Source organism: Aythya ferina (genome assembly GCF_964211825.1).
Source record: "Aythya ferina genome assembly, chromosome: 2".
Lineage (NCBI taxonomy): Eukaryota > Metazoa > Chordata > Aves > Anseriformes > Anatidae > Aythya > Aythya ferina.
This window is the reverse complement of record NC_140297.1, coordinates 19,798,866-19,817,252: the sequence shown is the minus strand read 5'-3', so window position 1 is coordinate 19,817,252 and position 18,387 is coordinate 19,798,866. Positions and strand designations below refer to the sequence as shown.

General features: G+C 41.8%; 1 protein-coding gene across 11 annotated transcripts in view; it reads left to right on the top strand.

Annotated features, from left to right (window-relative positions):
- The window catches only part of MLLT10 (MLLT10 histone lysine methyltransferase DOT1L cofactor), a 123,151-nt gene that overhangs the window by 773 nt on the left and 103,991 nt on the right, over positions 1-18,387 (top strand). For 8 of the 11 annotated variants that reach the window (XR_014690585.1, XM_084511937.1, XM_084511936.1 and 5 more), the window contains exons 2-3: positions 6-174; positions 3,843-3,922. Coding sequence is in view for 9 of the 11 variants with exons in the window: in XM_084511937.1 (XP_084368063.1) it covers positions 6-174; positions 3,843-3,922 (249 nt within the window). In the remaining 2 variants the exon portion in view is untranslated. Of the gene's footprint in view, positions 1-5; positions 175-3,842; positions 3,923-4,296; positions 4,392-18,387 lie in introns of those variants that run through there. The other 3 variants (XM_084511933.1, XM_084511932.1, XM_084511940.1) reach the window with 3 other exon arrangements.

Below are 18,387 nucleotides of genomic sequence, written 5' to 3'. Positions count from 1 at the left end.
CGCAGATGGTGTCCAGCGAGCCCCTGCTGCTGCCCGTGTCGCTGGAGGGCGAGTTCTCCAGTAGCATGAAGGAGATGATCGGCGGGTGCTGCGTGTGCTCCGACGAGAGGGGCTGGGCCGAGAACCCGCTCGTCTACTGCGACGGGCACGGCTGCAATGTCGCAGTGCATCAAGGTGAGTGCGCGGGGCCGCTGCCCCCAGCCCCGCTCCTTCCTCAGCCTCCCAGCCCGCTCCCCTTGGGCCTAGTTCCCCCCCCAGCCCCCCTTTCCCCTTCCTTCGCCCCCCTTTACACCCCCAGGTCCCTCTTGTCACCCACGGAGCCCGTTTGGCCCCCTCGAGGGCCGCGTGCTCCCTGGGTTAACCCGGGCTGTCACCCCGTGGCCCTCCAGCCTGCCTGGCTTTTCCCCCATGGGAGACGTCCTACGCCGTGACTTCCTGTGTTATGACTGCTAGAAAGGAAGAGCAGGCCTTCCATTTTTCCCCCTCTTCCTCCTCTTTTACCTCTTCTGTGTTTATTATGCTTCCTCCTGTGCACCCTGTTAACAACCCCAGCTACGGCAGTCCAAAGACTCCAGGAAACTCCTTTCCTTTTTCACATGACTTCTCGCTAATCTCCGTTCTGGCAGTTCTTGCTGTATTTCTTTCTTCCTGCGCTCAGTTCCTGCCCTCCCTGCCTTTCCCAAGTTAGAAAAAAAAAAACCTACTCTAGGGGCAGCCAGTAGGTGAGGAGCGTGTAGGACCGGGAGGCAGCAGCGTGTAGAGAGGACTTAGCTGTCATGTGCTCGCTTCCCCTGCCTGCCTTTCCTTGAATGTCATTCGGCTGCTGGTGCCTGGCAGATGAGGAGACTTCCTGTTGTGGTTCTGCAGGAGGAGGGTGCCGCTCCGAAAGGGCTGATGCAGGATTTGTTTGGATTAGTAGAGCCTGGTTGGTTGGTTTCCAGCTCAGCTCAAGAGCTGGCATGTTCCCTGTATGTGTGATTGTTTTGTTTCTGTCAGTGGGTTGACCCTTCTTTAGAGAACAGAGGGAGGGACTGGATTCTGCTGCTTACATTGTGAGAGAGGAAGTTGTGATGACTTTTGCTTTATGCGTAGCAGAAACAAGGAATAAAATGGTAGCTTCTCTGTGTCAACTCCCAAGCAGTCATTTGAACTCCGTAGTTGGTTCTTAGACTCCTAGATGGAGGAAAGGTAAAATCCAAAATCCAGTTTATTAGTCTGAATGGCTACTGCATGTGAAAATCCTATTAATGTCTCTCTCATACTTGGTCTTAGAATGTAAGTTTTGGTGAACATGACGTGGCAGATGGTTTTTACATGTATATGCTCATCTGTAGACCAAGAAGTACTAATAATTTAAGGAGATGTGCATAAGTCAGTTATTGGTGATGCTGGAGTTAAGGCAGAGAGGAGCTGAGAGGATCTGTGAAATTAGCCTGGTTTTGAATTAGTATGGTGTTGTCTTAAAGGCTGAATAAGGTTAACCAGTAAGTTAACTCTGCTTTTGTGGAACCCTAGGATCATGGAAAAGAACATTAAACCATGAATACTTCTGGAAGTTGTACCTGAGCCACCTGTTATTTTTATGTTATTCTCGGCATCTTCCTTTGCTTCTAGAGCCTCGCTAATGGTTTCAGTGAACAAATTTGATGATAGCAGTTGGGTGCTCGCATACTTGTGGACCTGAAATAGGGGTAACACGAAAAGTCTGTTTTGGGAAGTATTCCTGATATAGGGAGGGAATTAAGCAAGCTGGATACAAGAATATTGCACTTCTATAAGTTCAGGTCCAAATCTGAACTTGAATATGGAAGTGTGCAAAGTACTGCTTCTAAATCCAGATGCAGTTGTAGAGGCCTTAAGAGAAGGAAAACTGTATGTTTTGTCTTACTGTGTCAGTAATGTTTTACATCTTGAATTCGATGTGTCACCGAAGGTGTTAGAAGAAACTCATCCACTCTAAATTTTCTTGTAGCCCTTCTGTATTCAAAGTAGTTATTGTCAAGATTAAAGCTGGTAGTCCTCCTTTGAAATTCAGGCGTAAGTATTCTCCACAAGACTTTCGAATCTGATTTTTCTTTTTAATTATTATTTTCAGTTAGTTCAGAGGAACAGCTTTTTCCAGCATTAAGTCATTGGCAAGTTGTGGAGTACAACGTTCCTTAATGTGTTTAAAGAAGCTTTGCGTAGTAGTACAAGTATTAAACCAAAGGAAGACACGGAACTCAGTAAATGATATCAGAGCACAAACCTTTGGTGGGTGTTTTTTTTAGGCTCTAGATAGTCTCTGTTCCATTTGCAGATAAAAAGAGTACCTCAGCCTTGGTCTTTGCCCAACTTGTGTTGCCTTTGGATCTGATTGCCAGCTCTGTCTCTGAGTCGCATTCTGAAATTAGTTTCTTATTCTGCCCTGTCTTCTGGTAATTTAAATGTGTGATTGCACATTTAAAGTCTCCCACTTAATTTCTGGAGGAATTCAGAGTTCCCCCTTTCCCATCTGTTGCTAATAGAAATGCAACTAAAACAAGATGTTTTCTCTCATGTTAAAGAACTTTATTGTACAGTGGAAAGGGGTTATCAAGATGGTTTGGTCTGTCAGTACTTGGATAACGTATTTGAAAATCTGACAACTGCTCTTAATATGACTACATGTATGCATATAATAGGAAATAATTTCATTGATGTTTCCTTGTAGAAGGAAAGGTGCATTGGCCAGATGTTTAAATACTACTACTGCATTGCTTGTTCTTCTTTTCTTTTCTTTTTTTTTGGTATAGGCTGGCACAAAACTGACAATACTTCGGGATATCTACTAGAAGATACTAATATAGCCTCAGATTTTCTCAGAACTACTAACTTACTAGATCTGTCTTTTTTTTAGTTACGCACCTTAACCAATTTTTTTATTTAAATAAAACATATTCATAGGTAATTGAGATACTAAAAACATAACGACAGATTCAGGATAATATTTGAGGAAAATTCTTGGCTTTGTTAATTGTTATTAGTCATTAAACCCATGAGGGTGTAAGAAGACAAGTGCTATGAGGAAATCTTAAAGTTTTTTTACTCCATCAGCCGTTCTTAAAGTTTCAAATTGTGTTTCAAAGATAACCAGTATTGCCAAGTTGATAAACTCTGTTGAATTTCTTATCAAACTCCTGTTTTTATGTACTGTGAAGACATTGATGATAGTCTTGCAGAGAAATTTGCATATCTCAAAAAAATCTCTCTCCCAAGGGTTAATGCTGTAGCCTAGTTGTATGTAATCAGTGTTAGTCATGATGCTGAGTTTAGTTTTTGTTTAAAGCTTCATGTGAATTTTCAGGGCAAAACCCCCCAACTTTTTATCTTAGTTAAGTTTATTATGGATTCCCTACTTAAATATGAGTGTGAAAACTTGATTGTAACTAAGCAGATGAATGAATGTATTATGACAAACATGAATGTGTTAGTTGCTTTTAGTTTTCTGTTAAAAAAAAAACAACACACAAAACTTTACTACAAATGGCTGATGTTTGTTGCTGTAAAGCGTTTTACCTGTTTTACAGGTAAATAAATAGCAACACATATTCATATGAAACATTACTGCTTTTGAATGATTATATTACTCTTCAACCAACCTAATATGATTTAATCATAACTAATATTTTGCATAAATTGAAGTGGAAGGTTGTACTTTATTTCTAGTACCATGATGGTAGGATTTCACGTGTGATGCATAGATGTGAATTTGACTTAATTGATGTGAGATCTATTAATATGAATGTTACAAAAAAGCTTAGTATTAGTTGTACTGTAGTGCTGCTTACATGTGCTGAAATATTGTATCTTGTTCAAAACAGCTTGCTATGGAATTGTTCAAGTACCCACTGGACCTTGGTTTTGCAGAAAGTGTGAATCTCAGGAAAGAGCAGCCAGAGTGGTATGTGCTTTGTTTTTTAAGTAATGCTGGTTATAATGACTGTGTGGATGTTTGCCCAAGTATCTCAGTAACAGTAGAAGACAGCTTAGTTTCCTGTCATAATTCCATCTAGGTGCTATTCAAAAAGACCTTTTTTGAGTGGAACTATTTGACTAAGTATTCTGACAGATATTTTTCTTCAAACAACTGTTTCAAAGATGATTTCCTTACCTGTGGTGTGGGTTCTGTGTATTTTTGTCTGTTTAATACTTTTAGAATTAGACACGGGGAGGAAATAGAATTCTTGTCCAATTTTCTTTTACAACAACTGTAGGTTGCTAACTGAAAGATTCAGTCTAGGAACACTTAATCGATAGGGGTGTTCTTAATTGCAGAATCTAATGCTTACTTTGAATTGACCGTTGTCATCTGATACTTCTAATCCAAGAAACATTTTCTTCCTGTTTTCCTATTTGCTTATTTATTTATGGTAAGTAACGGGGATTCAGATAATCCTTCTGAGCAAAAGAAACCCCACTTTTTTCTTGATTACATGCACAGAATCACAGAATTTTCTAGGTTGGAAGAGACCTCAAGGTCATCGAGTCCAACCTCCAACCTAACGCTAACAGCCCTCCACTAAACCATATCCCTAAGCTCTACATCTAAGCGTCTTTTGAAGACTTCCAGGGATGGTGACTCCACCACTTCCCTGGGCAGCCTGTTCCAATGCCTCACAACCCTTTCTGTAAAGAAGTTCTTCCTAACATCTAGCCTAAAACTCCCCTGGCTCAACTTAAGCCCATTCCCCCTCGTCCTGTCACCAGGCACGTGGGAGAACAGGCCAACCCCCACCTCGCTACAGCCTCCTTTAAGGTATCTGTAAAGAGCAATAAGGTCACCCCTGAGCCTCCTCTTCTCCAGGCTGAACAAGCCCAGCTCCCTTAGCCGCTCCTCGTAGGACTTGTTCTCCAGGCCCCTCACCAGCTTTGTCGCCCTTCTCTGCACCCGCTCAAGCACCTCGATGTCCTTCTTGTAGCGAGGGGCCCAAAACTGAACACAGTACTCGAGGTGCGGCCTCACCAGAGCTGAGTACAGGGGGACGATCACCTCCCTAGCCCTGCTGGTCACGCTGTTCCTAATACAAGCCAGGATGCCGTTGGCCTTCTTGGCCACCTGAGCACACTGCTGGCTCATATTCAGCCGACAAATGCAGTTCTACTGTTTTTTTTTGCTTGTATTTTATGAGCCCAAGCTGCATGATATCAGGCATTTTTAGAAAAAGAGAATCATACTTCTCACTATTACTCTTTTTTGCTGTTTTTTTTTTTGTCTTCCAGCAAAAGATGAAATGAGTTTCTTTAGAAAGACTAAGCTGTTGTTTTACCTCTGAAAACAAAATTTTCATATAAAAATTAGAAAAGAAGATGGTGCAGCATCTTGGGGCAGTGTAAATTATTTTTAATTTTCATATCTATAGACAAATGAAGAGCCTAACACCAAATTTTTAGTTATATCAGTGACTGGCAGCATGTTTACATGAACTTTTTGCTGTACCTATTTCCATTTCTAATATAAAGTGCTATAAAAATTGTAGGATGACCTCCCAGGTTGTGAATTTTTGACACAGGACTGAAGGATCTCTCTTGTTCCTTTACTTTTTCCAAACTCATGATTTATATTTTCACGATGCCCTAGAAACCTAGCTTTTTTTACTCCTTCCAGAGCAGATCTGTTGTTGGGAGTAAGAGCAAATTGGAGTCAATGTGCTCTCCAAGTATTTGTCAACAGAAAATCAAAAGCACTTTCTAAGGAAAGGCCACTTCTTTCTTTTCCTGGGAAGATCATAAACAACGTAGAGATTGATGATAAATTGATAATATCGTGTTGATGATAAAGAGGAAGGATTTTTAATGTTGCTGAATTCGAGATATATATATAGTTTGACAACAAAGGAGAAAAATTGTAGAAGAAAAAAGATGTGGAAGGAGCATTTTTCTGGTTTGTGATAGGGAATTCTCATCGGGATTTAGGATATAGCTGTTCCTGGCTTCTCCTCACACAAGTTATGAAGGAGAACTGCACTGCCTTCTAAAATAAACAGTGTATCACTGCATTTCTGATAATTTATTGAGTTTACCAGAGAAAATAGCTTTGACAGGTGTTATACTGCTTCCCAAAATTAGTGAAGAATAGTGATCAACTTAACTGAATTCTCTGCCCAGTGTATTCTGTTCTTGGTTCCACCTATTAAGATATCTATTTATGGTATAGTTCAAGAACTTGATTACTGTTTTTTAAAGAAGTAAGTTTTTCCTTCCATTTGTAATATAGGATAGGCTTGGGTGGTTCTTAAATGACCATGTGAGGTAGAACAGATTGGTAGTAGCTGAAGTCTTAACAACTGCATGCATGTCAGTGAGTTACATATGTGGTAACTGTCTCTGAGGTGTCTTGAAGAAGCCCTTAACATACAGAAACTGAACTGAAGATCTGATCCCTGTGGGAAAGCTGGAACTTTATTGTAATCAGTTTATCATAAGCAGAAGTTGTGCCACACTTAGACAAGCAACCCGTCAATCCAACCATCAGTACAGGAGGCTGAAGCTTAGTTTTTCTGGTGGCATTTTTGCCTAGAAACAAAACCAGAATTAAATTAACTAAATCACTTTGAACATGCACATGCTTCAACTTACTTTTAATCTTCAAAAAGACCTGCAAAGTCTTGCATTCAAAGTGTATTTTCCCATGTTGATGTGCTCAGAATGTTTTTGTTAGCTAGTTTGTTTTAAACTGCTGTGACTGGGCAAATAAGTCCCATTGGATGAGAGACAAAGGTTAGGTGCTTGCACTGAAGTTAGCCTTGCTTTAGTCACTGAATGAAACAGGCTAGGACAGGAGGCTGAGGCTCAAGTAGGTGGATCACCAGAGAACTTCATGCATCAGCAGATCAGAAATCAGCCTCCCAGATACTTTGATTTGTTCCACGCTGCTGTCTGCCCTGTTCGCTTTCCTTGGTGTCCTGCTGCTAAGCTGGTGCACACAGCCCTGATCTGCAGCCCGTGCAAACCTCCTGGCTGACTGACTTCTGCAGTTTTGGTAGTGAGGTAGCCAGCATGGGTTTTGAATGGTCAGCTACTAGATGGAAAGCATAGGTCTGTGCCTGACAAGCTTGACTGTGTTGTACCTCTAGTGGGGTCATATTTTTGTGCGTGTGAGAGAAACTGTGATTTTGGTAAGCATGAATTGTTTGGTTAATGGGTGCTTTAAGGTGTCTAGTAATTATTTGGCTTATAAATCATAGTTCTGCATATATAATGCATAACAAACAGAAGGATGTAATCCCAATATGCATTTTCTTAAGTTGCTGTATAAGTTTTTTTGTTTGTTTTTTAATTCTTGCTTAAAAAAATACTAATTTTTCCAAAGTTAACTAGTTTATCTTGGATGTCTCATGGTGAGCATGGAACATGAATCTCTTCAAAATGGGTGGGCATCAGCACTGAGCTCTGCTGCTGTCAGCATCAGCTGTTACAACACTGTGTAGTGGCGGCCTTTTGGTGTCTTCAGATGTACCTGAACTTCTGAATCAAAAAATCAGGGGAGATACGTGTTGATGTAGGAAAAAATATTATTAGGGTCCATGTGAGGATGTATATGTATGAAATGATATGTTACAGGCTTTGGGCCCTGGTTTGGGAAGTTGAAAGTGGTGTGTATGTTGCTCAGACCTGACAGTACTGCTATGCAGTATCCTAAGGAAGCTAAATTGAGGAATTGTAGCACCGCTGTTGTTCAGGAAACCTTTTTTCCCCATCATCCTGTTTTGAGCAAAGCATTTTTTGATGATCTTCTAAGAATGATTTAATTATAGTATTCAGTGGGCTATAAATAGACAGTGTGTTTGTTTTACTACGAGCTACTCTTCCTCATGCTTGTCATGAGGGAGCTGGAGTAATCCATGTGATGGAGATACCAGGCAGCACAGAGACATCTGACGCTCGCAGTTAGTTTCTGTCTGGTCAGGCTTATTAGCTGCAAGGATCCTTGTGAATCCAACGTGAACCAGGGAGACAAAGAGATCTCAGTAAAACTTCCAGAAAAGTCTGAAGGTCAGTACCACCTCAAGCACAGCTCAGCTGGTACGTGGGAGGTCAGATTGCTAACGGCATTGCATGTGAATTAATGTGATGTTGGTCTGGCTCACTGGAATATGCATATTACGAGCATGGCATTGGCTGTGGAAGAACGGTTGGAGTTGGTTGGTAGAAATTGCTCAGACTTGGTAAAGATGCTGTTTTTTCCACTTGGCATCTCTGTGTTGTTCTTTTTTGATGTCTTGTGAAGTTGAGTGCAGTACTGGCCTAGAGCTGAATCCTCACGTTGCGTGACACTACAGCTGGCCTAACAAGCCACCTGGATTTTGGTCCTGGGAATGCGTTGTGGGAGCTGTGACTCCCTGCAGAGCTGGCCACGTTTGAGTATTGCTCATCTGGAGCTCAGATGCGTTCAGGGTTATTGGAGTCCCTGCACTCACATGTGTATTTCTTAAAATTTGGTGCAGAGACAGAAAGGCTGCGTGCAGAGCCAGTGTAGGTCGTACCATCTTTCATAGTTAAGGAGTCTGAGCTGGGGAGACCCAGCTATACTGGTTACCTCCAAAGCCAGTCCAGGTACGTTGTGCTGCTGTAGTCGTAGGTTTCTGCTGCTAAATCCTGCCAGACCTGAGCTGTGCCTGCATCTGCTACACAGATGATCTGCAGTTGGAATGCTTGAGAATAAATTTTTGTAAATCTGTAATATAACAATGGTTGTAGTTCTCCTCTCCAGATCCCCCCTTATTTTTTTTTTTTTAAGTTTTCATCACATGCATCCACAAGTTTGTTATTGAAGAACTGCTCGTATAAGAGCTGTTCGATGTATCCATAGTTTAGCCCCATTTCCCCCAGTGTTTATATAATATAAAATAACCATGCTTGCAGTATTGCGTGCATTTTGTCTAGGCAGGAAGAGGCAAAGGAGGAGGAAATAGGAATGCAGACTTTGGATTTGTAAATAGGCTTGTGATCAGAGCTCTGATAGCTCTGGCTCAACAGGTTGCCTCCAAGGGAATGGGATCTCAGTGTCTGCCCTTCGAGTCAGTTTTGTTGTGGTTATTAAACCTCTATCTGAAAACTAGAGTGCACATTGGTAAATGTGGTCTCAGTAGAGGGGAACAAAATTTTGGAAGAAGAAAAAGGATGGTAATAACTTCCTTCTTTCTTTTTCCTTTACTTTCAAATATTGGCCAAATAGCTCGTTTCAGGATTAATTTACTCTGTGTTCTCTTTGAAGATACCCCTTGAAATAATTCTTAGAGAAATTCTGAAATGAATATGTATGTGTCCATAATTTTCTTTAGAGGACATCTTTTATAAGAACATTATTACAATAGCTTTCAAGAGTACTGTAGTAGTAGAAAAGTTGCTTTAAAAAAAATAATAAAATAATACATTTATTTGTATTAAATAGATTTATTTGAAATAATTTTATTTCTACACAACAGTAGAATAATAATCTTCTAAATAAGAGAAGTGACTGTAAAATACAAATTGCCAGGAGATTTTTTTTTTAAAATTACGGGAAACTGCTACTTACTAATGATATCCCCATGCTTCCCCTTCCTTCCTGCCACCCCAAAAGAAGAAAAACAGCCCTGCCTTGTCTTTTATGAATGGCTGTGCAGTCTAGAAGGCAGTGAATGTTTGTTCATAGTTGGCTAACTGGAATAAAAGGTCTGTCTGAAGATACGTAGGCATATCATGTGAAACTTCTGCTTCCAGTCTGAAATCCTGTGGACTGAGAGATGTGTGTTTCTCGTCTGGTAGACCAGTGACTGCTGTTTGCTTTGCATTTCCTGAGTAGGAGAAAATCATTTTTCACGTTCAGATGATTTTCCTGTAAGTAATGATGGTAGACCTTGAACTTCGCTGCACTGTGACTCAAAGGATGAGTGAATAGCTTGGGGTCGTGCAGTAGCTGGTCAGCAGCTGGTAGTACAGGTGGCAGAAGGTGCTACAGAAATGGGCTACAGGTTCTGGGCACCTCCCTCTGTAACTGGTGCACTGAACCTTGTGCACTGCATTGTGTGCTGCGCATGTAGAAACGAGAATGTTACAGGGGTTTCTGTTTGTGCTGCTGTTCTCCTGCTCCATTTTTCTCTGCTTCTATGCATACTTGCTACCTGGTTACTAAATAGCTAAATTCATCAACTTATTTGAAAGAGAAATTCTGCTTTTTTTTTTTGGCTTTGGTTAGTTGTACCAAATGTTTACCAAAATGAACACCTTACTTCTATAGTAATTTGTACGTACGTTATGCTAAATGTGGATATATAGGTTGTTCAGGCTTTTTTTTTTTTTTTTTTTTTAAAAAAAAAAAAAAAAAGCATAGTGTAAAGGCAGTATTACACCGGATTACAGCTGTATTATATTTCAGGAGAACACTCAAGCAAACCATATCATACTCTGTCCCTCAGCTCTTGATTTAGTTGGGGTGCTTTTTAGCTTGGGGTGACTGGTTGGAAATCCAGCCAAATATGATGGGTCTCTCTCCTGGCTTTCTGACACTTCCTATTTAAGATAAGTGCGTTAATTCTAAATTGTGTGTGCGCTTATAGTTGGATTCCTGTAACGTGTCAGGACTTGCTGGTCTTAAATCTGTGGTGGGAAGTTCATGGCTTTGCACTTGGGAGGTTGGAGCTGCGTGTCATCACGGCTGTTGGATTGCTCTGCATGTTACCACCTCTCTTCTCGTTAGCTTACGTGTGCTGAGTGAAAGTGTGCCTGCATGTCCCCTGCAGTATGTACTGCCTGGATGGCCTGGGAAGAATGCCGATTTGCATGTTGAGTGCCTCTAATCTTCTTGTCATATTCTGTAAATTTATTGCCTGTACTAGATGTTTTTGACAGAGCTAACTGAATCTGCATATATCTTTAGCTGATGCCTTGATAAAGAGAACTAGGTTGAGCCTCTGTAATTTATCCAGGTATAAAGCCCAAAATGCTTCAGGTAGTCACTCTGTTTTTCTTTTACCTGTCAACTGCCTGCTTAAAAAAAAAAAAAAAGTTCCTCCTGGGACAGATGACTGAATAGAGATGGGGCAGAGATTTGGCAAATTTGTCAGCATCAAGAAATGATTATTTGAAGAGGGAGATGACTTAATTTCTTAAGTTGTCAAGTTGCAGAACATAGCACTTTGGAAGAGAAGTACTGACAGCACGCGTTCGTTTGCTCTATTAGTGGTGTCAGCCGGTTGGGGATTCGGGAATGCTCTCCCCATGGTGGCAGAACATCTTCTGATTCCTGTTGGTTCTCTACTGCGGCTTGTAAGCACTGGAGCCTAGCATAAATCTTAGGTTAGAAACGCTGCAACTTCAGTAGTTTGCTTTTTTTGGGGTTTCTTGTTTGGAAGAAATGGGTAGCAAAAGTCAGCAAGTAGCTAACTACAGATACTTATTGCAAGCTGTCATTTGTAGAGCCATTTGGATCAAAATATGGAAGGTGAGCATTTGGTGTATTTACGAATAAGGTCGTAATTCTGAAATGCTGCAAGTTGAGGCTATTGATAAGGTATCTTGCTAGCAAGCTATAGTTTAGGAACTGATAAATAAGGAAATGTGGATTTGATAACATAGCAGTCAGATACATTACATGGATATTACAGATATTGTGTGTTATGTAGATAACACTGTAGGCTATCTGTTATCTCGATAGCAGTATTGGCTGGGCTCTATATTCCAACAGCTTTTAGAAAAGAAGTTATGTATAATTAATCCTTTTTGTTGTATTGAACAAGTGAAAATGGAAATTGACTTCGGTAAGTAATAATAGGCAAGGGCTTGAAAAATCAGAATTAAACTCTAATGGGAGGTTTGAAAGTATCCAGCTGGTTTTAAGGGAAAATCATCAAAGAAAGTATTAGTAAAATATCAGAGTAGAAGGGTTTGGTGTGAACAGGTAGCCTGAGTTTGGTGTGAGTGAAGGTTCAGTGATTTCAGTAGCACCTGGGATTTCTCGTGAGTTTCGAGGGGTTTTCTGGAGGTTTCAAGGGCCACAAGGTTGATCTTCTCTGGCTTGGCTTTCCATGTTGGCAGTATCAGTTCTGCTTCACACGAGATAGTTTGAGGAGGTGAATGGAAAAAAGAAATGTCACTGGGTTCTGAGGGCTGGGGTAAGTTATTGCCAGCAGATGTAGACATGGTCAGTCTGGTGTACATCCTGTTGCTGGGTCTGTTTTTGTATGAACCGCCTGTGAATTCTCATCTGTTGATAGAATATATGCCAAGATCTAAATTTCCAGTATATTGGTATGCCCCACTCTGCAATTTTTTGTCGTTGTCTGTCGTTCAATGATTATATTTTTATGCAAGTCGTTTCAGAGTATTTTGTCTGTATATAGAGGAAGTCGTGTTTACGTTGGCTGTTCAGTCCCATGTCTGCCCGAATCTAACAACCTAGTCACTAAAAGTAACCCCAAACTTTTTTTTCTTTGTTCGGTGTTTTCATTTCAATGCATTTTTTTTCCTGTTAAAGAAATGGGCAAAAACATTAGGAAGAGGAGGGATGTAGAAATAAAAGCATAAAAGGACGATGAGAAAACGTAAGGTTTCCTCCTTTGTTTGGAGAGGAAGGGATACTAATTTCATACCATTTAGGGGAGAAGGAAAACATAGAGGAAAAATGTTTCTGGCTTAGAAGATAATTTTTCATCAAAAAAGGGAATGAAGGAATTCAACTTCAGTTACATGTGGGCAGGATTACTTTTAGCAGCATTGGCAAGTCTCAAACTTTAGGCATGATTTATCATCAACTTTGTATCCAGAAATGTTTTCTAGATACCCATTATTTTTTCAGAATTTTAAAATTTTGGACAGCAATGGGCATACATCTGCCAGCATCAAAACATTAACTGCAGGGACTACCCATGTGGATGTCTTTACCCTTCTAAACCAGTTTCTTAACTCGTATTAAGATGCTTTCTATTATCTGAAGTAGCAGTGTCTAATACTATCTGGCATATTCAAAGCCTATAGGATTGGGAAAGATCCTCTTACATGTGATAAAGAGCATCAGAGGTGACTTCAGTGTTTTTTCCTGCTAACACCCATGGGGTGAGACAAAATGGGATGGACTGCTGGTGGTGTTAGGTGAAGCTGCACCACAGAACTTAGGGGATGAGTACCTGGACACCATCAGCTGTGCTGAAGGCCCCCACAGCTACTGATAAGTGAGAGGCTGAGGTTGCTGAGAGCATCAGGAGCTGCCAGTGAGGAAGGCCCTGATTAGAAACTAACTTTGGGATGGGCTGCTTTGGTTTACTTTTGTAAGTCCATCCCTGTGCTTTGGGGGAGTGTCCAGAGTTAGTGCAGTTAGATACAGGTGGGAATACTCAGCGATTTAAAATAGACATATTTTGAAGCAGATTCAGAAGTAAAGCATAAAAATGATTTCTGCCTGGCAGCTGTCTCCTAGGCTAAGATAAAGAAAGTCCTGGGTTTGTGTGTGCAGGGTCTGTTTTCACTAAAAACGCGAACTAAAACTTGCATCAAAAGCAAACGGACTTAAAGTCAGCTGGGTAATGATTAACAGGAGCGGCAGAGTAAAATGGTTTGTATGTCAAGTTTTAACTCCTGTCAAGGAAAGGATTGATGTGATTAAAGGCAAGGCTTCAAGAACTGTGATACTAATTTGGTGTAACGCTGTTTAGCAGTGTATTCTGTAAGGCATTGTGTTGTAACTTTAAGGGTCATGTGTTGTAGTGTCTTTAAGAGGTTTCCTTTCAGTTAAATCTTGTTTGTCATTGTCAAGCACTGTAAAACAGTAATTCTGTCATCAAAACATCCTAGGGATGAAAACTATCCTGGAAAAGTAGCTGTCGTGCTGGGTACAGGACCATTTGGGATGGAAAATAGGCTTGTAAGCAGTCTACACACATGGCTGATGCCTGTTCCAAAACTTGGAATATCTGAGTGTCAGGTTAAAAATGATAGCCTAAGAAATGTGTCCGTATTACTATGGGGTGGCTGCGTTCCTGTCCTGCTCCCTCTCGGTGTTCCTGTTAGGTCCTTTGTCTGGTGGAGGTGGCTGTATGGAGGGATGGCTCAGAGGAGTGGTCTGGCTGAAAACTGGGGGGGGGGGAGAAGGGAGGAGTATTTTATTTTTAGCTTGCCGATCAGGATTTCCATATGGTCAAATGATTGCTCTTCCCAGAGCAAGGGAGGCAGTAGAAAGTACACAGCAGGAGATGGCCAGTGATCTTCTTTTGGCAGCAGTCAGCAATTATGTTAGCTTCCAGTGAGGCTGAATTAAAGTCAGCTGGAACTGCAGCCTTGTTTCTCAGCTAGCAGCTAGGAACCGTGCTCTGTTTGAGCTGCTGTAGATGTTTTTGGGTTATTTGGGTTAACAGGTCACATTGAGACACCCTGTTCATTGCATCACTGTAACACAGGGAGTCAGGCCTGCAGGACTTGGCTTGGCTGGACAGTCACTGCGCTGGGGAATGGCTCCGTTGGCCCAACTCAGGTCACAGCTTGCTAAAGAGCTTGCATAAGGATTTTTCAGGTTCTGTTTCCTTATGACAAGGTGCAGTCTAAAACGGATCTCTCCAAATTATGAAACTTGCTCCAAATGTAGAGAACCCCAAGGGGAGAACAAGGTTATATTCCTAAGACTCTTCTTGTCTTCCCTCCTGCTTGTATAGTCTTGTTCTTATTTACCTACCCTACTTACTACATAAGCGTCTCTTTCTCTTCATTTCAGCATGAATAATCTGGGCTGTTGGATTAAATCAGTTTCGCTGTCTTCTCTCATTTTCTAATTGAAAAATCAGTGCAGATAGATTAACCAAAAGGGCTTAATAAGAAAGGCCAATAATCCAGTAATTAGACTTGTGTAATATCTACTGCTGGTTTAGTTAGTTGTTAATCCTGGTTAAAGCGAAAAGGTGCATTTATCTAAAATGGGGAGAAAATTTGGGGCCCTGATGTGGTAGAGCCAAATTGTAATGTATATTGTAACTCAGTGTAGGAAGATGAGTTTATTTAACTCTTGCTTTGCTTGTCTTATTTTGCTCTTTCAGTCTTTAGTGGATGCCTTCATTCTTTACTCTTTTTATTTTACTGTGTTATTTTTTCTGGATTATTTTTACTTTTTTAACAATGGAAAAAAAAAATGTTCCCCTTCTCCATGGGCCTTCCTTGATTGTCAGCACTTAAGGTTTCTGCTGGGTGACTTTTTGAGACTGAACCCCACAGAAGTCAGTGGGTTTTTCTTCAGACCCAGACAGCCCCGGTTCATCTGGGTGCTAAGGTTACAGGGCTGGGCTTCTCTCGCTCAATGAACTTGCTATTTATGTGGTTCTGAAGTGAGTTGTGACAGTTGCACTGTCAGACAGTTCCAGATACAGATCTTGGAGACTGGTTTCACTTTACTCCTCTACAGGAGACCTCGCAGTCCCAAGCGATTCCTGCTGTGAGTTCGCCTGAGTTATGCTTGGACGGAAGCTTTATCTGTGAATTTAGGCTGTTCTACCAAAGCCTTGCAGAAATGAGATGTCCACGTTACGTTCTGAGAGCCAGTATTGGAATTTTTTTCCACTCTCCTCCCTCAGATTTAATTCATTTGTCTGTGCCTACAGCACCACATGTGCTCATCACGTGCTCGTGCCCTTCCATGCTACAGGATTAGAGCCCTTCCACATGGGAAAGGATGTGGTTATTCCCTTGGATCGCAGTCAGCCTTTTGGTATTTACACGTGCGCTGTCTCACCTGACGTTGTTTATCCAAGTAGTTGATCAGTCAGGAGTTTGCCCTGCTCTTGCTGGGCACGAACATGCCATGTTCATTTTACGTGTCGTGTCGTCCCTCCCTTCCCCCGAGTTGATTCAGTAGTTTCACAGAACGTTTTTTGAATGCTTACACAATAAATCTCCAAATCCTCTGCCATGGCTAAGACCTATGGCCTACAGCTGGAGAAGAGAGCCCAGGCATCGTCTGCATGTGAATATTACAGATCATCCCCCCAACCCTACAGAACCCTTTGTTCAACCGGTGCGGAGATGGAAGCTTTGTTCCCCTGTGTGAGTTATATGGGGTATGGCATTTAGCAGAGACATTCAGCTGTTGTTCACGTAAATGCTAAGGTTTGTCCATAAATTAACTGGGAGAAGGAGGCGCTGCTTGGACGTTCAAATAAGGAATTACAAGGAACTGGACTTGTGGGGTACGTCTATGTGGATGCTTTGCGTTTCTTTTCTCCTGCGGAGTCTTTTGTAAGAACATTTTGAAAATACATGAGTTTTTTTGTCACTGAAACGAATCACTTCTCTAAAGTGGTACATTGCTGTCAGATTTTTAGAGCTAGTAATAAAACCTTAGTTCAAATATAATGCAAAAATCATCTGCGCCCTTAGTTTCTTGTCTTAAATAGGCAGGGATGAGGCACATCACGGCCACGTGGCAAAACTGCTGGCTTTACTGCCTGGTGCCTGTTGAAAACGGGGAGAGCAGAACAGGTAGCAGGAGCTGAGTGTGTGTAGGCGGGGAACGAGTTAGATTCATAACCCAGAGGGAAAAGGGCCAAAGGTCACTGTGGTACCTTAGATTATGATGACATTACTCTGTTACAGGACGCAGCCAGGATTCACAGCACTTGAGCTGCTGCCTGTCTTCAGTTCCAGGCATCTCTGCAGGGGTCTCCAGCTCCCTGAAAGCAGGCATACAGCTCCGTGCCCGTGAGAGGATGCTCTGCAGAGCTCCCAGTGCTTGAGTTTCCTTCTGTTGTCAAAGCTCCCCCTCCAATTGAGTTTTCTGTCTCCTATCTTAAATCTTCTCTGTGCAGCTGGGGCTGTGCAGGAGTAATGAGGGGAGGCCTAATGGACCTGAGCCCTATGGGGATAGGAGACAAAAATAAATCAGCGTGAAACTGAGCTCTGAAGAGACTGAAGGGAGCAGGCTCAGCTCTTACACATAAAGGGTTGGTTCAGTTCCTTCTCACTTGGTGGCCTGGGATTATTTCTAAGTTTTCATTCTGCAGTTAAGTTTGCTCAAGCCGTTTGTTCCTTACTCATGAATGCTGCAGCTCCTTGCCTTCAGTTTTGCCAGCATAGCTGATTGTTGGGTTGGGTTGTGAACTCCATCAGGGATAGGACCTGGATTAAAAGTGTTAAAGAGCAATGGGTTGCTTCACTCCATTGTGCTGGTTTAACTGGCAGCCTTACAGATGGTTGGGTTAGCAGCTGTGGGGGTGGTGGAAGGAGAAATTAATGAGGGAGTGGTGAAGTGAAGGAGACGAGAACCTCCTCGACTGGTTTTGCCACTAGTGAAAATGTATGACAAACTTCCACAGGCGTGCAGAGGTGGGGCAAGGCTGTGGTAAGAGTTTCCCTGTCTCTGTGCTAGATACATCATCGCAGCTCACTGCCCTTAAGCTGCCAGCTCACAGCTCCGAGGTGGGAGCAGACTACAGCACGGGCACTGTCACATACACCGGGCTGAGAATCTGATCCGGTGTATGGGGAATTCATTAAAGTTAACCTGCTGTTACCGAGTGTCTCTCAGCTGCTTGCATCCCGTGTTTGGAGAGCTGAAGTGTGAAGATACAGCTGAGTACTGGCTGTGTAAGGTGTTGTTTAAAATGAAGTGATAGTTCATTGCAGTTTGCAAGAGAGTCCTGGCTTGGGTAAAAAGTCTTGACTTGAAAAAGTACTGATATAGTGCTCTGAGTCTGCAGGCAGTGACAAAATGGTTCAGAAGTTTTCAGACACTTCGACCTCTAAATTTCAGTGTAGACTAAATACTGCCTTGTAATAAATTGCTCATCATTGTAGCAGGTCAGTGTGAGGAGATGATGAACGAAGCAAGAGACAAAAAGCAGGAATCATGAAGATTCTCGTTTTCTCCTGTGCATATGTCTGTACAAATGTATTCAGCAAAAATAATTCACAAACTTTTCTATTCTACCCTTCGTGAAAGCCTCTTTGCTGCTAATACCAGTTTTCTTACAGGTTAAGGGGAGTAGGTAGTCCTGAAGGTATTCCTCATCCGTATGAGTTTCAGGAATGGGATTTCTCATTCCTCCAGTAAGTTGGGGCAGTCTGTTTCGGAGGGACTTAGAGCATCATAGGCTCTCTTACCTGCTGGCTTGCCAGTTGGCTGATAATGGAGACTTGTGCTGCTCAGGGAGCACAGAGATCTGTACTGATGCCCGATGTCGCTCTCTGTTTGAAGGATGTGGTATTAAGTTTGCATCTGAAGAGCTGACTGTTCCTCAGTTTCTTAAAAAACTTGTTAGATTGGTGTGCTTGGAGTTGTCTCTGATTAAGGAATACTTAAAGGCTGTAACGATGTCTGGGTGTAGGTTCTTGTGTAGCAGTGATCCTTTGCATGTCATTTAGACCAGTTGAATGTGTATCAAACCTGTTCCGTTTCTGTCATCTCCGAACTGA